Genomic DNA, 13,010 nt, shown 5'->3' with positions numbered 1-13,010 from the left:
CCCACAGCCCCCCGCTTCCCCCCGCTCTGCCGGGCCCCTCACTCCTGAGACTCAAGCTGATCTCATGGGGGCTGGGGCGGGGGCCTCTGGGCTGTTTCCTCTCAACTGAGGGTTTTCTGGGGCCGGGGAGGGACACCCCAACATACGCTAAGAGCCAGACGAGAGACCCACGCTGAGAGGGGTGGGGGAGGGGATGGGGCATGTCGGGGGGGGGGTGACGTGAGAGACGGATGGACGGTGATGGGTGGATGGATGCCCAGCCGGCTGGACTGACGGACAGAGATGGACAGATGGATGGTTGAATCGACGGATGGACGGACAGAGATGGATGGATAGTGGGGACGGACAGAGACAGACGGACAGAGATGGACAGATGGATGGATGGGACGGAGGGACAGATGGAGGGATGGACGGACAGACAGAGACGGATGGATAGTGGGGAGGGATGGAGGGATGGACGGACAGACGGAGACGGATGGATAGTGGGGAGGGACGGACGGACGGACGGACAGAGACGACGGAAGCTGCTGCTCCCTGGTCCGTCTTGTCTCTCCTCAGCCCCACTGCAGGGAGGAGCCAGCCACTCTCGACCCAGCCTGGGGGTCTGACCAAAGCCCCTTTACCCCCCCCCCGCCTGGTGCCCCCCCAGCGGCTCACTCTGTGACATGGGGGAGGAGGGGCTGCATGGTGCCAGGGGGTGTCCAGCAGAATTCACATCCCTGCAGAAGCCACCCTCCCCCCCGCCTCAGTTTCCCCCTTTGTGCGATGGGGCCCAGGGACCGGAGCCTTCCCCGAGGCAGGGCCCAGCCCCCCACCCAGCTCTGCTCCCCCTGTACAGAGCTAGAAACCTGAGACCCCCCCCCCTCCTCCCGGCCCCCAGCCCGGCTCTCGTGTGCGAGTCACAGGCCGGGGAGAACGCAGCTGGGTCCCCGATCAGTGGAGCCGTGGGCAGGGGGCAGGGCCGGGCTGGCAGGGGCTGCGGGTCGGGAGTGAGGGGCACCGGCAGGGCAGGGGGGCAGGGCTGGGCTGGCAGGGGGCTGCGGGTCGGGAGTGAGGGGCAAAGGAGAATCCCGCCCCCCCAGTGCCCCCTGCCCCCCCGGAGCAGCAGCTGCCCCCCTGGGGGAGGGTCCTGTGAGGGACGCGGCAGCGCCTGGGCCCGGCTGATTTGTCAGCAGAGACGTCCGCTCTGCAGGGCGACATTCCCGTGTCGCCGCCCCCCGCGCCCCACCCCAGAGCCAGCCGCATCCCCGCGCCCCACCCCAGAGCCAGCCGCATCCCCGCGCCCCCGGTCACCGGCTGTGCCTGTGTCTGTGTCTGTCTCGTCCCGCTCTCCGCAGGCCCCTGGGACGGCTGCTGCCCCCCGGCCAAGGGGGCGACCCCTGGCCCCCCGCCCGCCCCCCGGCGCCGGTCCATGGGGGCAGATGGGATGTATGAGAAGATCAGGATGCTGAACATTCAGAGCACAGGCTGGGGCGGGCGGCAGGACTGGTACCCGGACGGGCTGGTCCCCGGGCAGCCCAACCCAGGTAGGTGTGGGGCGGGGGGGGGCCTGAGCCCTCGGCATGTTCTCCCCTCCCCCCGCCGGGCTCCCTCCCCGATCCCCCCCTGGCCTGCGTGCCCCACACTGCTCCCCCGCCGGCTCCTCCCGACCCCGCGTGCCCCACACTGCCCACCCCACTGCCGGGCTCCTCCCGATCACCCCGGCCTGCGCGCCCACACTGCCCTCCCCACTGCTGGGCTCCTCCCGATCCCCGGCCTGCGTGCCCCACACTGCCCCACTGCCGGGCTCCTCCCGATCACCCCGGCCTGCGCGCCCCACTGCCCCCACTGCCGGGCTCCTCCTGACCCCGGCCTGTGCGCCCCACACTGCCCCTCCCCGCCGGCTCCTCCCGATCCCCGGCCTGCGCGCCCCACACCACCCCTCCCCACTGCCGGGCTCCTCCCGATCACCCCGGCCTGCGTGCCCCCACTGCCCCCACTGCCGGGCTCTCCCCGATCCCCGGCCTGCGTGCCCCCACTGCCCCCACTGCCGGGCTCCTCCCCAATCCCCCAGCCTGCGTGCCCCACACTGCCCCCCCCCACTGCCGGGCTCCTCCCGATCCCCGGCCTGCGTGCCCCACACTGCCCTCCCCACTGCCGGGCTCCTCCCGATCCCCCGGCCTGCGTGCCCCACACTGCCCCCACTGCCGGGCTCCTCCCGATCACCCCGGCCTGCGCGCCCCACTGCCCCCACTGCCGGGCTCCTCCCTGACCCCGGCCTGTGCGCCCCACACTGCCCCTCCCCGCCGGGCTCCTCCCGATCCCCCCGGCCTGCGCGCCCACACCACCCTCCCCACTGCCGGGCTCCTCCCGATCACCCCGGCCTGCGTGCCCCACTGCCCCCACTGCCGGGCTCTCCCGATCCCCGGCCTCGTGCCCCCACTGCCCCCACTGCCGGGCTCCTCCCAATCCCCAGCCCGCGTGCCCCACACTGCCCCTCCCCACTGCCGGGCTCCTCCCGATCCCCGGCCTGCGTGCCCCACACTGCCCCCTCCCCACTGCCGGGCTCCTCCCCGATCCCCGGCCTGCGTGCCCCACACTGCCCCCTCCCCACTGCTGGGCTCCTCCCGATCCCCAGCCTGCGTGCCCCACACCGCTCTCCCACTGCCGGGCTTCCTCCCGATCCCCAGCCTGTGAGCCCCACACTGCCCTCCCCACTGCCGGGCTCCTCCCGATCCCCAGCCTGCGTGCCCCACACTGCCCCCACACTGCCCTCCCCACTGCCGGGCTCCTTCTGATCCCCGGCCCAGCGCCCACACTGCCCCTCCCCACTGCCGGGCTCCTCCTCGATCCCCGGCCTGCGTGGCCCACACCACCCTCCCCACTGCTGGGCTCCTCCTGATCCCCCGGCCTGCGTGCCCCACTGCCCCCCACTGCTGGGCTCCTCCTCGATCCCCTGGCCTGTGCCCCACACCGCCCCACTGCCGGGCTCTCCCGATCCCCGCTGGCCTGCGTGCCCCCACTGCCCCCACTGCTGGGCTCCCTCGATCCCCGGCCTGTGCCCCACACCGCCCCACTGCCGGGCTCCTCCCGATCCCCGCTGGCCTGCGTGCCCCACTGCCCCCACTGCCGGGCTCCTCTCCGATCCCCGGCCTGCACACCCCACACCACCCCTCCCCACTGCCAGGCTCCTCCCCACCCAGCCTGTGCCCCCCACTCTGCTCCGCTCCCCCACTGCCTCCCTCTTCCCCCTCCTTCTCCCTCCACACTCCCCCTTCCTCCTTCACCCCCCCCCGTTGCGGGGGGACGTGTTTCTTGCTGTGACCCCGGCAGACCCCCCCCAAGGAGATGGTTGGGGCCGAGGCCAGGCTGGCGATGGGGGGAGAGAACAGGGGCCGGGGGTCAGACCCCCCCCGGCTCTGGCGCTCGGCCCCTGGCCTGTCACCTGCCCGGCGGGGGCTGGGGGGGGAGCCCAGCCGGGGCTGTCGCTTCGCATCAGGGTGGCAGAGCTGACGGGTGGGTTTGTCTCCCCGCGGGCGCCGGGCGCAGCGCGAGCTGACGGGCTGGATACAGGACACGGGCAGCGCTGGGCCGGGGGGCAGCGGGAGGGTGGTCTGCGGGGGGCAGAGATGGGGGAGAATTTATCCAGCCTCCCCCAACGCTGCCGTCCCCCACCTCACTCAGGACCAACAGCCCCCCTCCTCCCCAGCCCTGCCGGTGCCCCTCACTCCCGATCCGCAGCCCCCCCCAGCCCTGCCGGTGCCCCTCACTCCCGATCCGCAGCCCCCCCCAGCCCTGCCGGTGCCCCTCACTCCCGACCCGCAGCCCCCCGCCCTGCCGGTGCCCCTCACTCCCGACCCGCCGCCCCCAGCCCTGCCGGTGCCCCTCACTCCCGACCCGCAGCCCCCAGCCCTGCCGGTGCCCCTCACTCCCGATCTGCAGCCCCCCACAGCCCTGCCGGAGCCCCTCACTCCCGACCTGCAGCCCCCCCGGCCCTGCCGGTGCCCCTCACTCCCGACCTGCAGCCCCCCAGCCCTGCCGGTGCCCCTCACTCCCGAGCCGCAGCCCCCAGGCCCTGCCGGTGCCCCTCACTCCCGACCCGCAGCCCCCCCGGCCCTGCCGGTGCCCCTCACTCCCGACCCACAGCCCCCCTGGCCCTGCCGGTGCCCCTCACTCCCGACCCACAGCCCCCCTGGCCCTGCCGGTGCCCCTCACTCCCGACCCGCAGCCCCTGCTCGCCCGGCCCCGCCGGTGCCCCTCACTCCCGACCCGCAGCCCCCGCTCGCCCAGCCCCTCTTTTCCCCATGGGGGGAGCTAGTCCCTAGGGGACTCCCCTTCCCACAGACCCGTCCCTGGGAGGGGTGACGCGTCTCCCCCGTTTGCCCCCCCAGACAGCTGCCAGCAGCTGGACGGTGGCCTGGAGCCCGAGCCCCTGCCCGGGGCCGGCGCCGACGACCCGGACGACTCGCAGCTCCGGCTGCAGCTGAAACGCAAACTGCAAAGGAACCGAACGTCCTTCAGCCAGGAGCAGATCGAGGCCCTGGAGAAAGGTGGGGGGGGGGCAGCGGGGATGGGGGGGCTGAGCCGGACTCTGGGGTGTCTCAGGTCCACGGGCCCGGTGCCCCCACCTGGCCTGGCCCAGCTCCCGGGGGGGGCCCTGCAGCCTGCCCCCCCCCGGGGTCACTCTCACTGGGGCGAGCCCCTCGGCTTCCCGCCCCCTGGGACCCCCCCTCGGAGCCAAGGGCAGAAATTAGAGCCGAGGCCGGCTGGGTCGGGCCCGAGCCCAGAGCCCCCCGACCCCTTAGTGCCAGTGCCCCCAGCTCCCCCCCCCAGCCCCACACGGAGCAACCCCCCCCCGGCCCCTCGTCCTCCAGCTGGTCGCCCCCGCCCGGCTCCCTGCCCAGGGGGCACCCGCGGGCTCCCTGCGGGGGATGGGCCTGGCTATCAGTCTCTGTGCCCAGGCGGCCCAGGGGCGGGATCCCACCTGCCCTCTAGGGGTCACTGCAGCGCTCACCCCCCCCCTTATCCCCCTGCCATGGAGTGGGGGGGAGTCGGGGCCCTGCACCCCCCACTTCCTGCGATGTCCCGGGACCCTCAGCCGGCCGGGAACAGGAACAGCCCAAACCAGAGCTTGGGGGGGAGCCCAGACCCCCCAGTCAGGTCCCTCTTCGGGGGGAGCCCAGACCCCAGGTCTGCCCCCCCTCGTCTCCCCAGCCGGCTCCAAACAGACCCCCCCCCAGCCCCTCCTCTGGCCTGTGTCTCTCTCCCGGGCCAGGCCACCGGATCCCCTTGTTCTCCAGCCCCTTCAGTTGGCACCTTGGGGGGGGGGGGCTGGGGGGGCCAGGCCATTAGTTACCAGGAGACAGGGCGTCGGCCATTCCCCTGCCCTCTCGGGCTCTGCACCAATCACATCCCCTTATCCCACCCCGTAGATCCTTGAGAACCGCACAGGGGAAACTGAGGCCCCCACCCTATTCAGAGAAAACATTAGGAACATTCCCACGTCGGAGATACCGGAGATGTGGGGGGACTGGGGTGCCCTGGGCGTATCCGGGGGGCCGGAGATGTGGGGGGACCCGGGTGCCCTGGGCGTATCCGGGGGGCCGGAGATGTGGGGGGACCCGGGTGCCCTGGGCATATCCGGGGGGCCGGAGATGTGGGGACCGGGGGGCCCTGGGCGTAGCCGGGGGGCGGGAGATGTGGGGGGACCCGGGGCTCCTGGGCGTCTCCGGGGGGCCGGAGATGTGGGGGGCCCCGGGGGCCCTGGGCGTATCCGGGGGGCTGGAGATGTGGGGGGACCCGGGGCGCCCTGGGCGTATCCGGGGGGCTGGAGATGTGGGGGGACTGGGGTGCCCTGGGCGTATCCGGGGGGCCGGAGATGTGGGGGATGCTCGAGGTATATGGGGCCGGGGCTGTCTCTGACTGCGCTGCCCCCATGCAGAGTTTGAGCGGACTCACTACCCCGACGTCTTCGCCCGCGAGCGCCTGGCCGCCAAGATCGACCTACCCGAGGCCCGGATCCAGGTGAGGGAGACCCCCCCAGGGCCCCCCACCCCAAGGGAGACCCCTCCAGCCCAGGGACACCCCCTGATCCCCAGAGGTGGCCCCCTGCCCCAAAGGAGACCCCCTGGCTCCAGGGTTACCCCCTCAGCCCCCAGTGGGGAACCCCCCGCTCCAAGGGGGATCCCTGACACCCCAACGGGGCCCCCCATTCACCACCCCGAGGGAACCCCCCACAGGCCCCCTGGGGGGACAGCGCTGTCTGGGGGGGCCCCCACCTGCACAGGGACCCTGACGCCTCCCCCCCCCGCAGGTCTGGTTCTCCAACCGACGGGCCAAGTGGCGGCGTGAGGAGAAGCTCCGCAACCAGCGGCGCCAGGCGGGCGGGTCCGGGCACCTGCCCCTGGGCACCGGGGCCTTCCCTGGCAGCGGGGCCTTCCCGGCCGCGCCCCCCACCGGGTCAGGTACCCCCCGCTGCTCTCTGGCGTCCCCCCGGTACCCCCCAGTACCCCCACTGCCCCTGGTACCCCCACTGCCCCCGGTACCCCTACTGCCCTGGGTACCCCCACTGCCCCCTGGTACCCCGGTACCCCTACTGCCCCTGGGTACCCCACTGCCCCTGGTACCCCCGGTCCCCTACTGCCCCTGGGTACCCCCACTGCCCCCTGGTACCCCGGTACCCCTACTGCCCCTGGGTACCCCCACTGCCCCTGGTACCCCGGTACCCCTACTGCCCCTGGGTACCCCACTGCCCCCTGGTACCCCGGTACCCCAACTGCCCCTGGTACCCCACTGCCCCCAATACCCACCAGTACCCCTACTGCCCCTGGGTACCCCCACTGCCCCTGGTACCCCCTGGTACCCCAACTGCCCCAGGTACCCCCACTGCCCCCGGTCCCCGGTCCCCTACTGCCCCTGGGTACCCCCACTGCCCCTGGTACCCCGGTACCCCTACTGCCCCTGGGTACCCCCACTGCCCCTGGTACCCCCAGTACCCCAACTGCCCCTGGTACCCCCACTGCCCCCTGGTACCCCCCCGGTACCCCAACTGCCCCCGGGTACCCCACTGCCCCCGGTATCCCCGGTCCCCTACTGCCCTGGGTACCCCCACTGCCCCCAGTACTCCCGGTCCCCTACTGCCCCCGGGTACCCCCACTGCCCCTGGTACCCCGGTACCCCAACTGCCCCCGGTACCCCCACTGCCCCGGTACCTCTTCTGCCCCTGGGTACCTCTCACTGCCCCCAGGTACCCCGCTGCTCTCTGGCATACCCCACTGCCCCGGTACCCTCCACTGCCCCCGGTACCCCTCAGTGCCCTCCCCGAACCCCTACTGCCCCTGGGTACCCCACTTCCCCCAGTACCCCCACCCACCCACACTGTTCTCTGTCTCGTCTGCCCTCCAGTCCTCCCGCTGTCCCCTGCCCCACTGCCCCCGGCACCCCCACTGCTCTCCATTGCCCCGGTCCCCATCCATACCCCTGCTGGATCAGGTATCCCCAACTGCTCCCTCACCCCTCCAGCCCCACCCCATACACCCCAGTCGGTGCCACCACTTGCCGGATCAAGTACCCCCCCCAGAGGCACACTCCTGTCCGTGGGCGGCGGGGTCCCACCTGCAGCCCTCACCCGCCTTGTCCCGCCGCAGAGATACTTGAGTAACACACCGGGGACACTGAGGCACGAAGCGTTTCGAGACAACACTAAGAACGGTCCCGCTGCGTCCCTACCTCACCCCCGCCATCCTCTTCCCCCAACCCCGCAAGGGACGCCATATCCCTCCCTGCCCCCCCGGCCAGTGGATGACTGTCCTCTCCCGCCAGGTGCCCTGCTGGGGCGCAGTGAGGGGCCCCTCCCCACCAGCTACGGAGCCCTCCCCCCACTGCCCAGCTTCCCCATGGCCAACAGCCTCCCCATGCAGGTGAGGGGGGCGGGGAGGGGACCTGGGGGGGTACATGGGGTTGACGTGGGGTTCAGCCTGGGGAGGTCTGTGGGGGAGCTTAGCCTGGGGGTACATGGGGTTGGTGTGGTGGGGGTTCAGCCTGGGGAGGTCTGTGGGGAGCTTAGCCTGGGGGTACATGGGGTTGGTGTGGTGGGGTCAGCCCAGAGAGGGGTTACGTGGGGTCGGTGAGGGGGGCTCAGCCCGGGGGTTCATGGGGTCAGTGTGTGGGGCTCAGCCCGGGCACGTGGGGTCAGTGTGGGGCTCAGCCCGGGGGTTAGGTGGGGTCGGTGAGGGGGCTCAGCCCGGGGTTACGTGGGGTCGGTGAGGGGGCTCGGCCCAGCAGGGGATGTGGGGTCTGGGGGCTCAGACCGTGGGGTCAGTGGGGACTCAGCCAGGGGGTTATGTGGGTGAGGGGAGGGCTCAGGCTGGGGTTACGTGGGGGCTCAGCCGGGGGTATGTGGGGTCGGTGAGGGGAGGGCTCCAGCTGGGGGGGTTTGGGGCTCAGCACAGGAGTCGGTCACAGCCCCGCCCAGGGGTCCAGTCAGTGTGGGGGCCAGCCCGGGGCAGTGGGGTCAGTGTGGGGGCTCAGCCCGGGCGCCCGGTCGGTGAGGGGCCCCAGCAGGGGATGTGGGGTCGGGGGCTCAGCCCGGGGCAGCGTGGGTCGGAGGGGGCTCGGCACCAGCACCTCCAGCAGGGGCTACCTGGGCAAAGCATCCTGGGAGCAGGGCTCAGCCCGGGGCGGGCAAAGCATCCTGGGAGCAGGGCTCAGCCCGGGGCGGGGTCGGCATCCTGGGAGCAGGGGCTGGCCGGGGTCGGGCAACCCAGACCGTGGGAGCAGGGCTCAGGCCCAGGGGTAAGCATCCTGGTGAGGAGGGCTCAGGCTGGGGGGTTTGGGGGGCTCAGCACAGGAGTCTCACAGCCCCTGGGAGCAGGGCTCCAGCCGGTCGCCAGGGCAAAGCATCCTGCATGAGCAGGGCTCCTGCCGGGGCGGGCCAGCATCCTGGGAGCAGGGCTAAGCCCGGCCAGCAAAGCATCCTGGGAGCAGGGCTAAGGCCGGGGGCGGGCAAAGCATCCTGGGAGCAGGGCTAAGGCCGGGGGCGGGCAAAGCATCCTGGGAGCAGGGCTAAGGCCGGGGGCGGGCAAAGCATCCTGGGAGCAGGGCTAAGGCCAGGGCGGGCAAAGCATCCTGGGAGCAGGGCTAAGGCCAGGGCGGGCAAAGCATCCTGGGAGCAGGGCTAAGGCCGGGGGCGGGCAAAGCATTCTGGGAGCAGGGCTAAGGCCGGGGGCGGGCAAAGCATCCTGGGAGCAGGGCTAAGGCCAGGGCGGGCAAAGCATCCTGGGAGCAGGGCTAAGGCCGGGGGCGGGCAAAGCATCCTGGGAGCAGGGCTAAGGCCGGGGGCGGGCAAAGCATCCTGGGAGCAGGGCTAAGGCCGGGGGCGGGCAAAGCATCCTGGGAGCAGGGCTAAGGCCGGGGGCGGGCAAAGCATCCTGGGAGCAGGGCTAAGGCCGGGGGCGGGCAAAGCATCCTGGGAGCAGGGCTAAGGCCGGGGGCGGGCAAAGCATCCTGGGAGCAGGGCTAAGGCCCGGGCGGGCAAAGCATCCTGGGAGCAGGGCTAAGGCCGGGGGCGGGCAAAGCATCCTGGGAGCAGGGCTAAGGCCGGGGGCGGGCAAAGCATCCTGGGAGCAGGGCTAAGGCCGGGGGCGGGCAAAGCATCCTGGGAGCAATGCCAACTCTGGCTTACCCCCCACGCACTGGGGCCACCCCCAGGGCATTATGGGATTACTGGGTGATTTTGGGCATTGGTCCCTTCTACGTCCCCAGGCCTGGCACGGCCCGTATGGACCAGCTGCCCCTGGGCACAGGCTCTGCAGCCTGGCACGGCCCGTATGGACCAGCTGCCCCTTGGGAACAGGCTCCGCGGCCTGGCACGGCCCGTACGGACCAGCTGCCCCTTGGGAACAGGCTCCGCGGCCTGGCACGGCCCGTATGGACCAGCTGCCCCTTGGGAACAGGCTCCGCGGCCTGGCACGGCCCGTATGGACCAGCTGCCCCTTGGGAACAGGCTCCGCGGCCTGGCACGGCCCGTATGGACCAGCTGGCCCTGGGGACAGGCTCCGCGGCCTGGCACGGCCCGTATGGACCAGCTGGCCCTGGGGACAGGCTCCGCGGCCTGGCACGGCCCGTATGGACCAGCTGCCCCTTGGGAACAGGCTCCGCGGCCTGGCACGGCCCGTATGGACCAGCTGGCCCTGGGCACAGGCTCCGCGGCCTGGCACGGCCCGTATGGACCAGCTGCCCCTTGGGCACAGGCTCTGCTGCCTGGCACGGCCAGTATGGACCAGCTGCCCCTTGGGAACAGGCTCCGCGGCCTGGCACGGCCCGTATGGACCAGCTGCCCCTTGGGAACAGGCTCCGCGGCCTGGCACAGCCCGTATGGACCAGCTGGCCCTGGGCACAGGCTCCGCGGCCTGGCACGGCCCGTATGGACCAGCTGCCCCGGGTCCTTTGGGTCTCTCTCCTGCCCACCTAACGCCCCGTCTCTCTCTGCCCCCAGGTCTCCTCTCCCCCGGCGTGTCGGTCCCCGTGCAGGTCCCTGGCGGCGACCCGGAGGTCCCCCAGTATTGGCCGCGTCTGTAAAGATGGGAGAAAGCAGATCCTTCCGGGGGGGGGCGAGGGGGGGATGGCTGTGCCTGGCCCCCGGGGGGGGCAGACACCACGGCTGGGGGTGGGGGTGGGGGGAGATCCCCAGCTGCCCAGGGTAAGTCCTGGCCAGGAAGGGGGAGCCCCCCTGCGCCCCCATCCCCAGTCATCCCCCCCCAGTTCCCGCATGCCAGTGTCTGTCTGTTAGAGCCGCTGTGACCCAGTGTGGTGTGCGTTGGGGGGGACGAACCCCCCATTACCGAGCCCTTCCCCATGTCCCCCTCCCCTCCCCACTGGGGGGTGGCACCCTCCCGTCTTGTGTTCCCCTCCCCCCACCCCTAGAGAGGGGGGCAGTAAAGAACCAACGGGAGCTGGCAAAGGATTCTGGGACTCCATGGACCCCGCAAAGGATTCTGGGAGAAGCGCTCAGGCCTCACAAAGGATTCTGGGAGACGAGTCAACTCAGCCTGGCTGGCAAAGGATTCTGGGAAACGTGTCAGCTCCTCATCCTCCTGGGGCATGATGGGATAGTGGGTGCCCCCCCCCACATGCCCACCACGGGAATGGGGGGCTGTCTGCCCCCCCCCAACCCCCAGATCTTTCCCTGAACGGATGGACCCATCTAGGGCTGAGAGATCCCGGGGGGTGGGAGGGAGAAAGGCCCAATTCTCCCGCTGCCCTGACCCTTGACCTGTCCCCCCCAGGCCCCTGACACCCCCGTGACCTCACTCCGAGCCCCCCACTGTGATAAGTTGTGTGGTGTGTCAATAAAGCCCGTCTGTAAATAACAACTGGCCCCCGTTGTCCATCTGTCCGGCCGCCTGTGAGGGAAAGACCCCCCCACCCCACCGCCCGCCATCAGCCCCACAGGCCCCTCCACCTCCCAGACAGGGAGACCCTACAATAAACACGTGCCGGGGAGACCCTACAATAAACATGCGCCGGCTGCCACAGGAAACGACTTCTGGCTGTCAACACGGGCGGGGGGGGGGGCTGGGGAGGAAACACCTGGGGCATCCGGGGTGGGGGAGGTGCTGCCCCCCCCAGCTATTCCTGTGTTAGTGTCACCCCCCATCACCAGCGGGATGGGGGGGTATGGGGAGCAGGGAGGCTCCAGCTGGGGGGGGGGGGGCTCCTGGATACTTTAGCCCTGGCGTCCCCCAGCAGGGGGAGCTGTGTGGGGGGCAGATCCCCCCATCCCCTCATCCCAGCCCCTTAGTCCCACCCGCTCCCACTGCCCCCATCCCCCACTGCCCCATCGGCCTGCCCCCCATCCCCCACGGCCCCCTCCTCCTGCCCCCATCCCCCACTGCCCCTGTCCCCGCTGCCCCCTCCTACCCATCCCCTGCTGCCCCTCCATCCGCTGCCCCTCCTCCTGCCCCCATCCCCGCTGCCCCCATCCGCTGCCCCCATCCCCACTGCCCCTACTCCTGTCCCCATCCTGCTGCCCCTCCTCCTGCCCCATCCCCGCTGCCCCCATCCGCTGCCCCCATCCCCACTGCCCCTACTCCTGCCCCCATCCCCTGCTGCCCCTCCATCCGCTGCCCCCATCCCCTGCTGCCCCTCCATCCGCTGCCCCCATCCCCACTGCCCCTCCTCCTGCCCCCATCCCCACTGCCCCTCCATCCGCTGCCCCCATCCCGGCTGCCCTCCATCCGCTGCCCCATCCCCACTGCCCCTCCTCCTGCCCCCATCCCCACTGCCCCTCCATCCGCTGCCCCCATCCCCTGCTGCCCCTCCTCCTGCCCCCAGCCCCCGCTGCCCCCCATCCGCTGCCCCCATCCCCCACTGCCCCCTACTCCTGTCCCCATCCCCTGCTGCCCCCTCCTCCTGCCCCCCTCCCCCGCTGCCCCCCATCCGCTGTCCCCATCCCCGCTGCCCCTCCTCCTGCCCCCATCCCCTGCTGCCCCCTCCATCCGCTGTCCCCATCCCCACTGCCCCCTCCTCCTGCCCCCATCCCCGCTGCCCCTCCATCCGCTGCCCCCATCCCCGCTGCCCCCTCCTCCTGCCCCCATCCCCACTGCCCCCTCTTGCCCCCATCCCCTGCTGCCCCCTCCATCCGCTGCCCCCATCCCCCGCTGCCCCCTCCTCCTGCCCCCCCCAGCAGCGCTGCAGCAGCGCTGGTGACAGGGAGCTGGATGCGGCCCCCAGGGCGATGGGGGCGGAGGGGGGTGCAGGGGGTGTCAGGACAGATCAGCGTCAGGCCGACATTAAGGGGCCAGGCCGGGCCGGGCGGGAAGATCCGGGCTGGATTCCGCATGGCGGGGACGGGAGCCAAGGTGGAGACAGTGGGGGGGCCCCCAATCCAGCACCCCCCCAGTGCCCCCCAGCACAGTGTCCGCACCCCACTGCCCCCCATTCCCTCCACCCATCCGGCTCCCCCACCCCACTCGCCCCCAGACCCAGTGACGCTGCAGGACACGGCTGGGGCGGGGGGTGTCCCTGATAAA

General features: G+C 72.0%; 1 protein-coding gene across 1 annotated transcript; it reads left to right on the top strand.

Moving 5' to 3' along the window:
• The first annotated feature begins 1,408 nt into the window (after positions 1 to 1,408).
• Positions 1,409 to 10,557, top strand: LOC120388481 (paired box protein Pax-6-like). The gene is made up of 7 exons (XM_039510303.1): positions 1,409 to 1,526; positions 4,371 to 4,529; positions 5,921 to 6,003; positions 6,293 to 6,443; positions 7,801 to 7,898; positions 10,131 to 10,251; positions 10,475 to 10,557. The coding sequence occupies exons 1-7, from the start codon at positions 1,412 to 1,414 to the stop codon at positions 10,555 to 10,557; spliced, it is 810 nt and encodes a 269-aa protein (XP_039366237.1). The 5' UTR covers positions 1,409 to 1,411.
• Positions 10,558 to 13,010: the final 2,453 nt, after the last annotated feature.

The sequence above is a fragment of the Mauremys reevesii genome, linkage group 22, assembly GCF_016161935.1.
Source record: "Mauremys reevesii isolate NIE-2019 linkage group 22, ASM1616193v1, whole genome shotgun sequence".
Taxonomy (NCBI): Eukaryota; Metazoa; Chordata; order Testudines; family Geoemydidae; genus Mauremys; species Mauremys reevesii.
The sequence above is the reverse complement of the archived record's forward strand: the minus strand, read 5'-3'. Positions and strand labels throughout refer to the sequence as shown.

Bases quoted from the DNA above. Each gene is read 5' to 3' on its own strand.
- LOC120388481 (XM_039510303.1), top strand. From the start codon at position 1,412: ATGGGGGCAGATGGGATGTATGAGAAGATCAGGATGCTGAACATTCAG. The intron at 6,004-6,292 runs GTGAGGGAGACC...CCCCCCCCGCAG, and splicing joins TACCCGAGGCCCGGATCCAG to GTCTGGTTCTCCAACCGACG. The intron at 10,252-10,474 runs GTATGGACCAGC...CTCTGCCCCCAG, and splicing joins TCTGCTGCCTGGCACGGCCA to GTCTCCTCTCCCCCGGCGTG.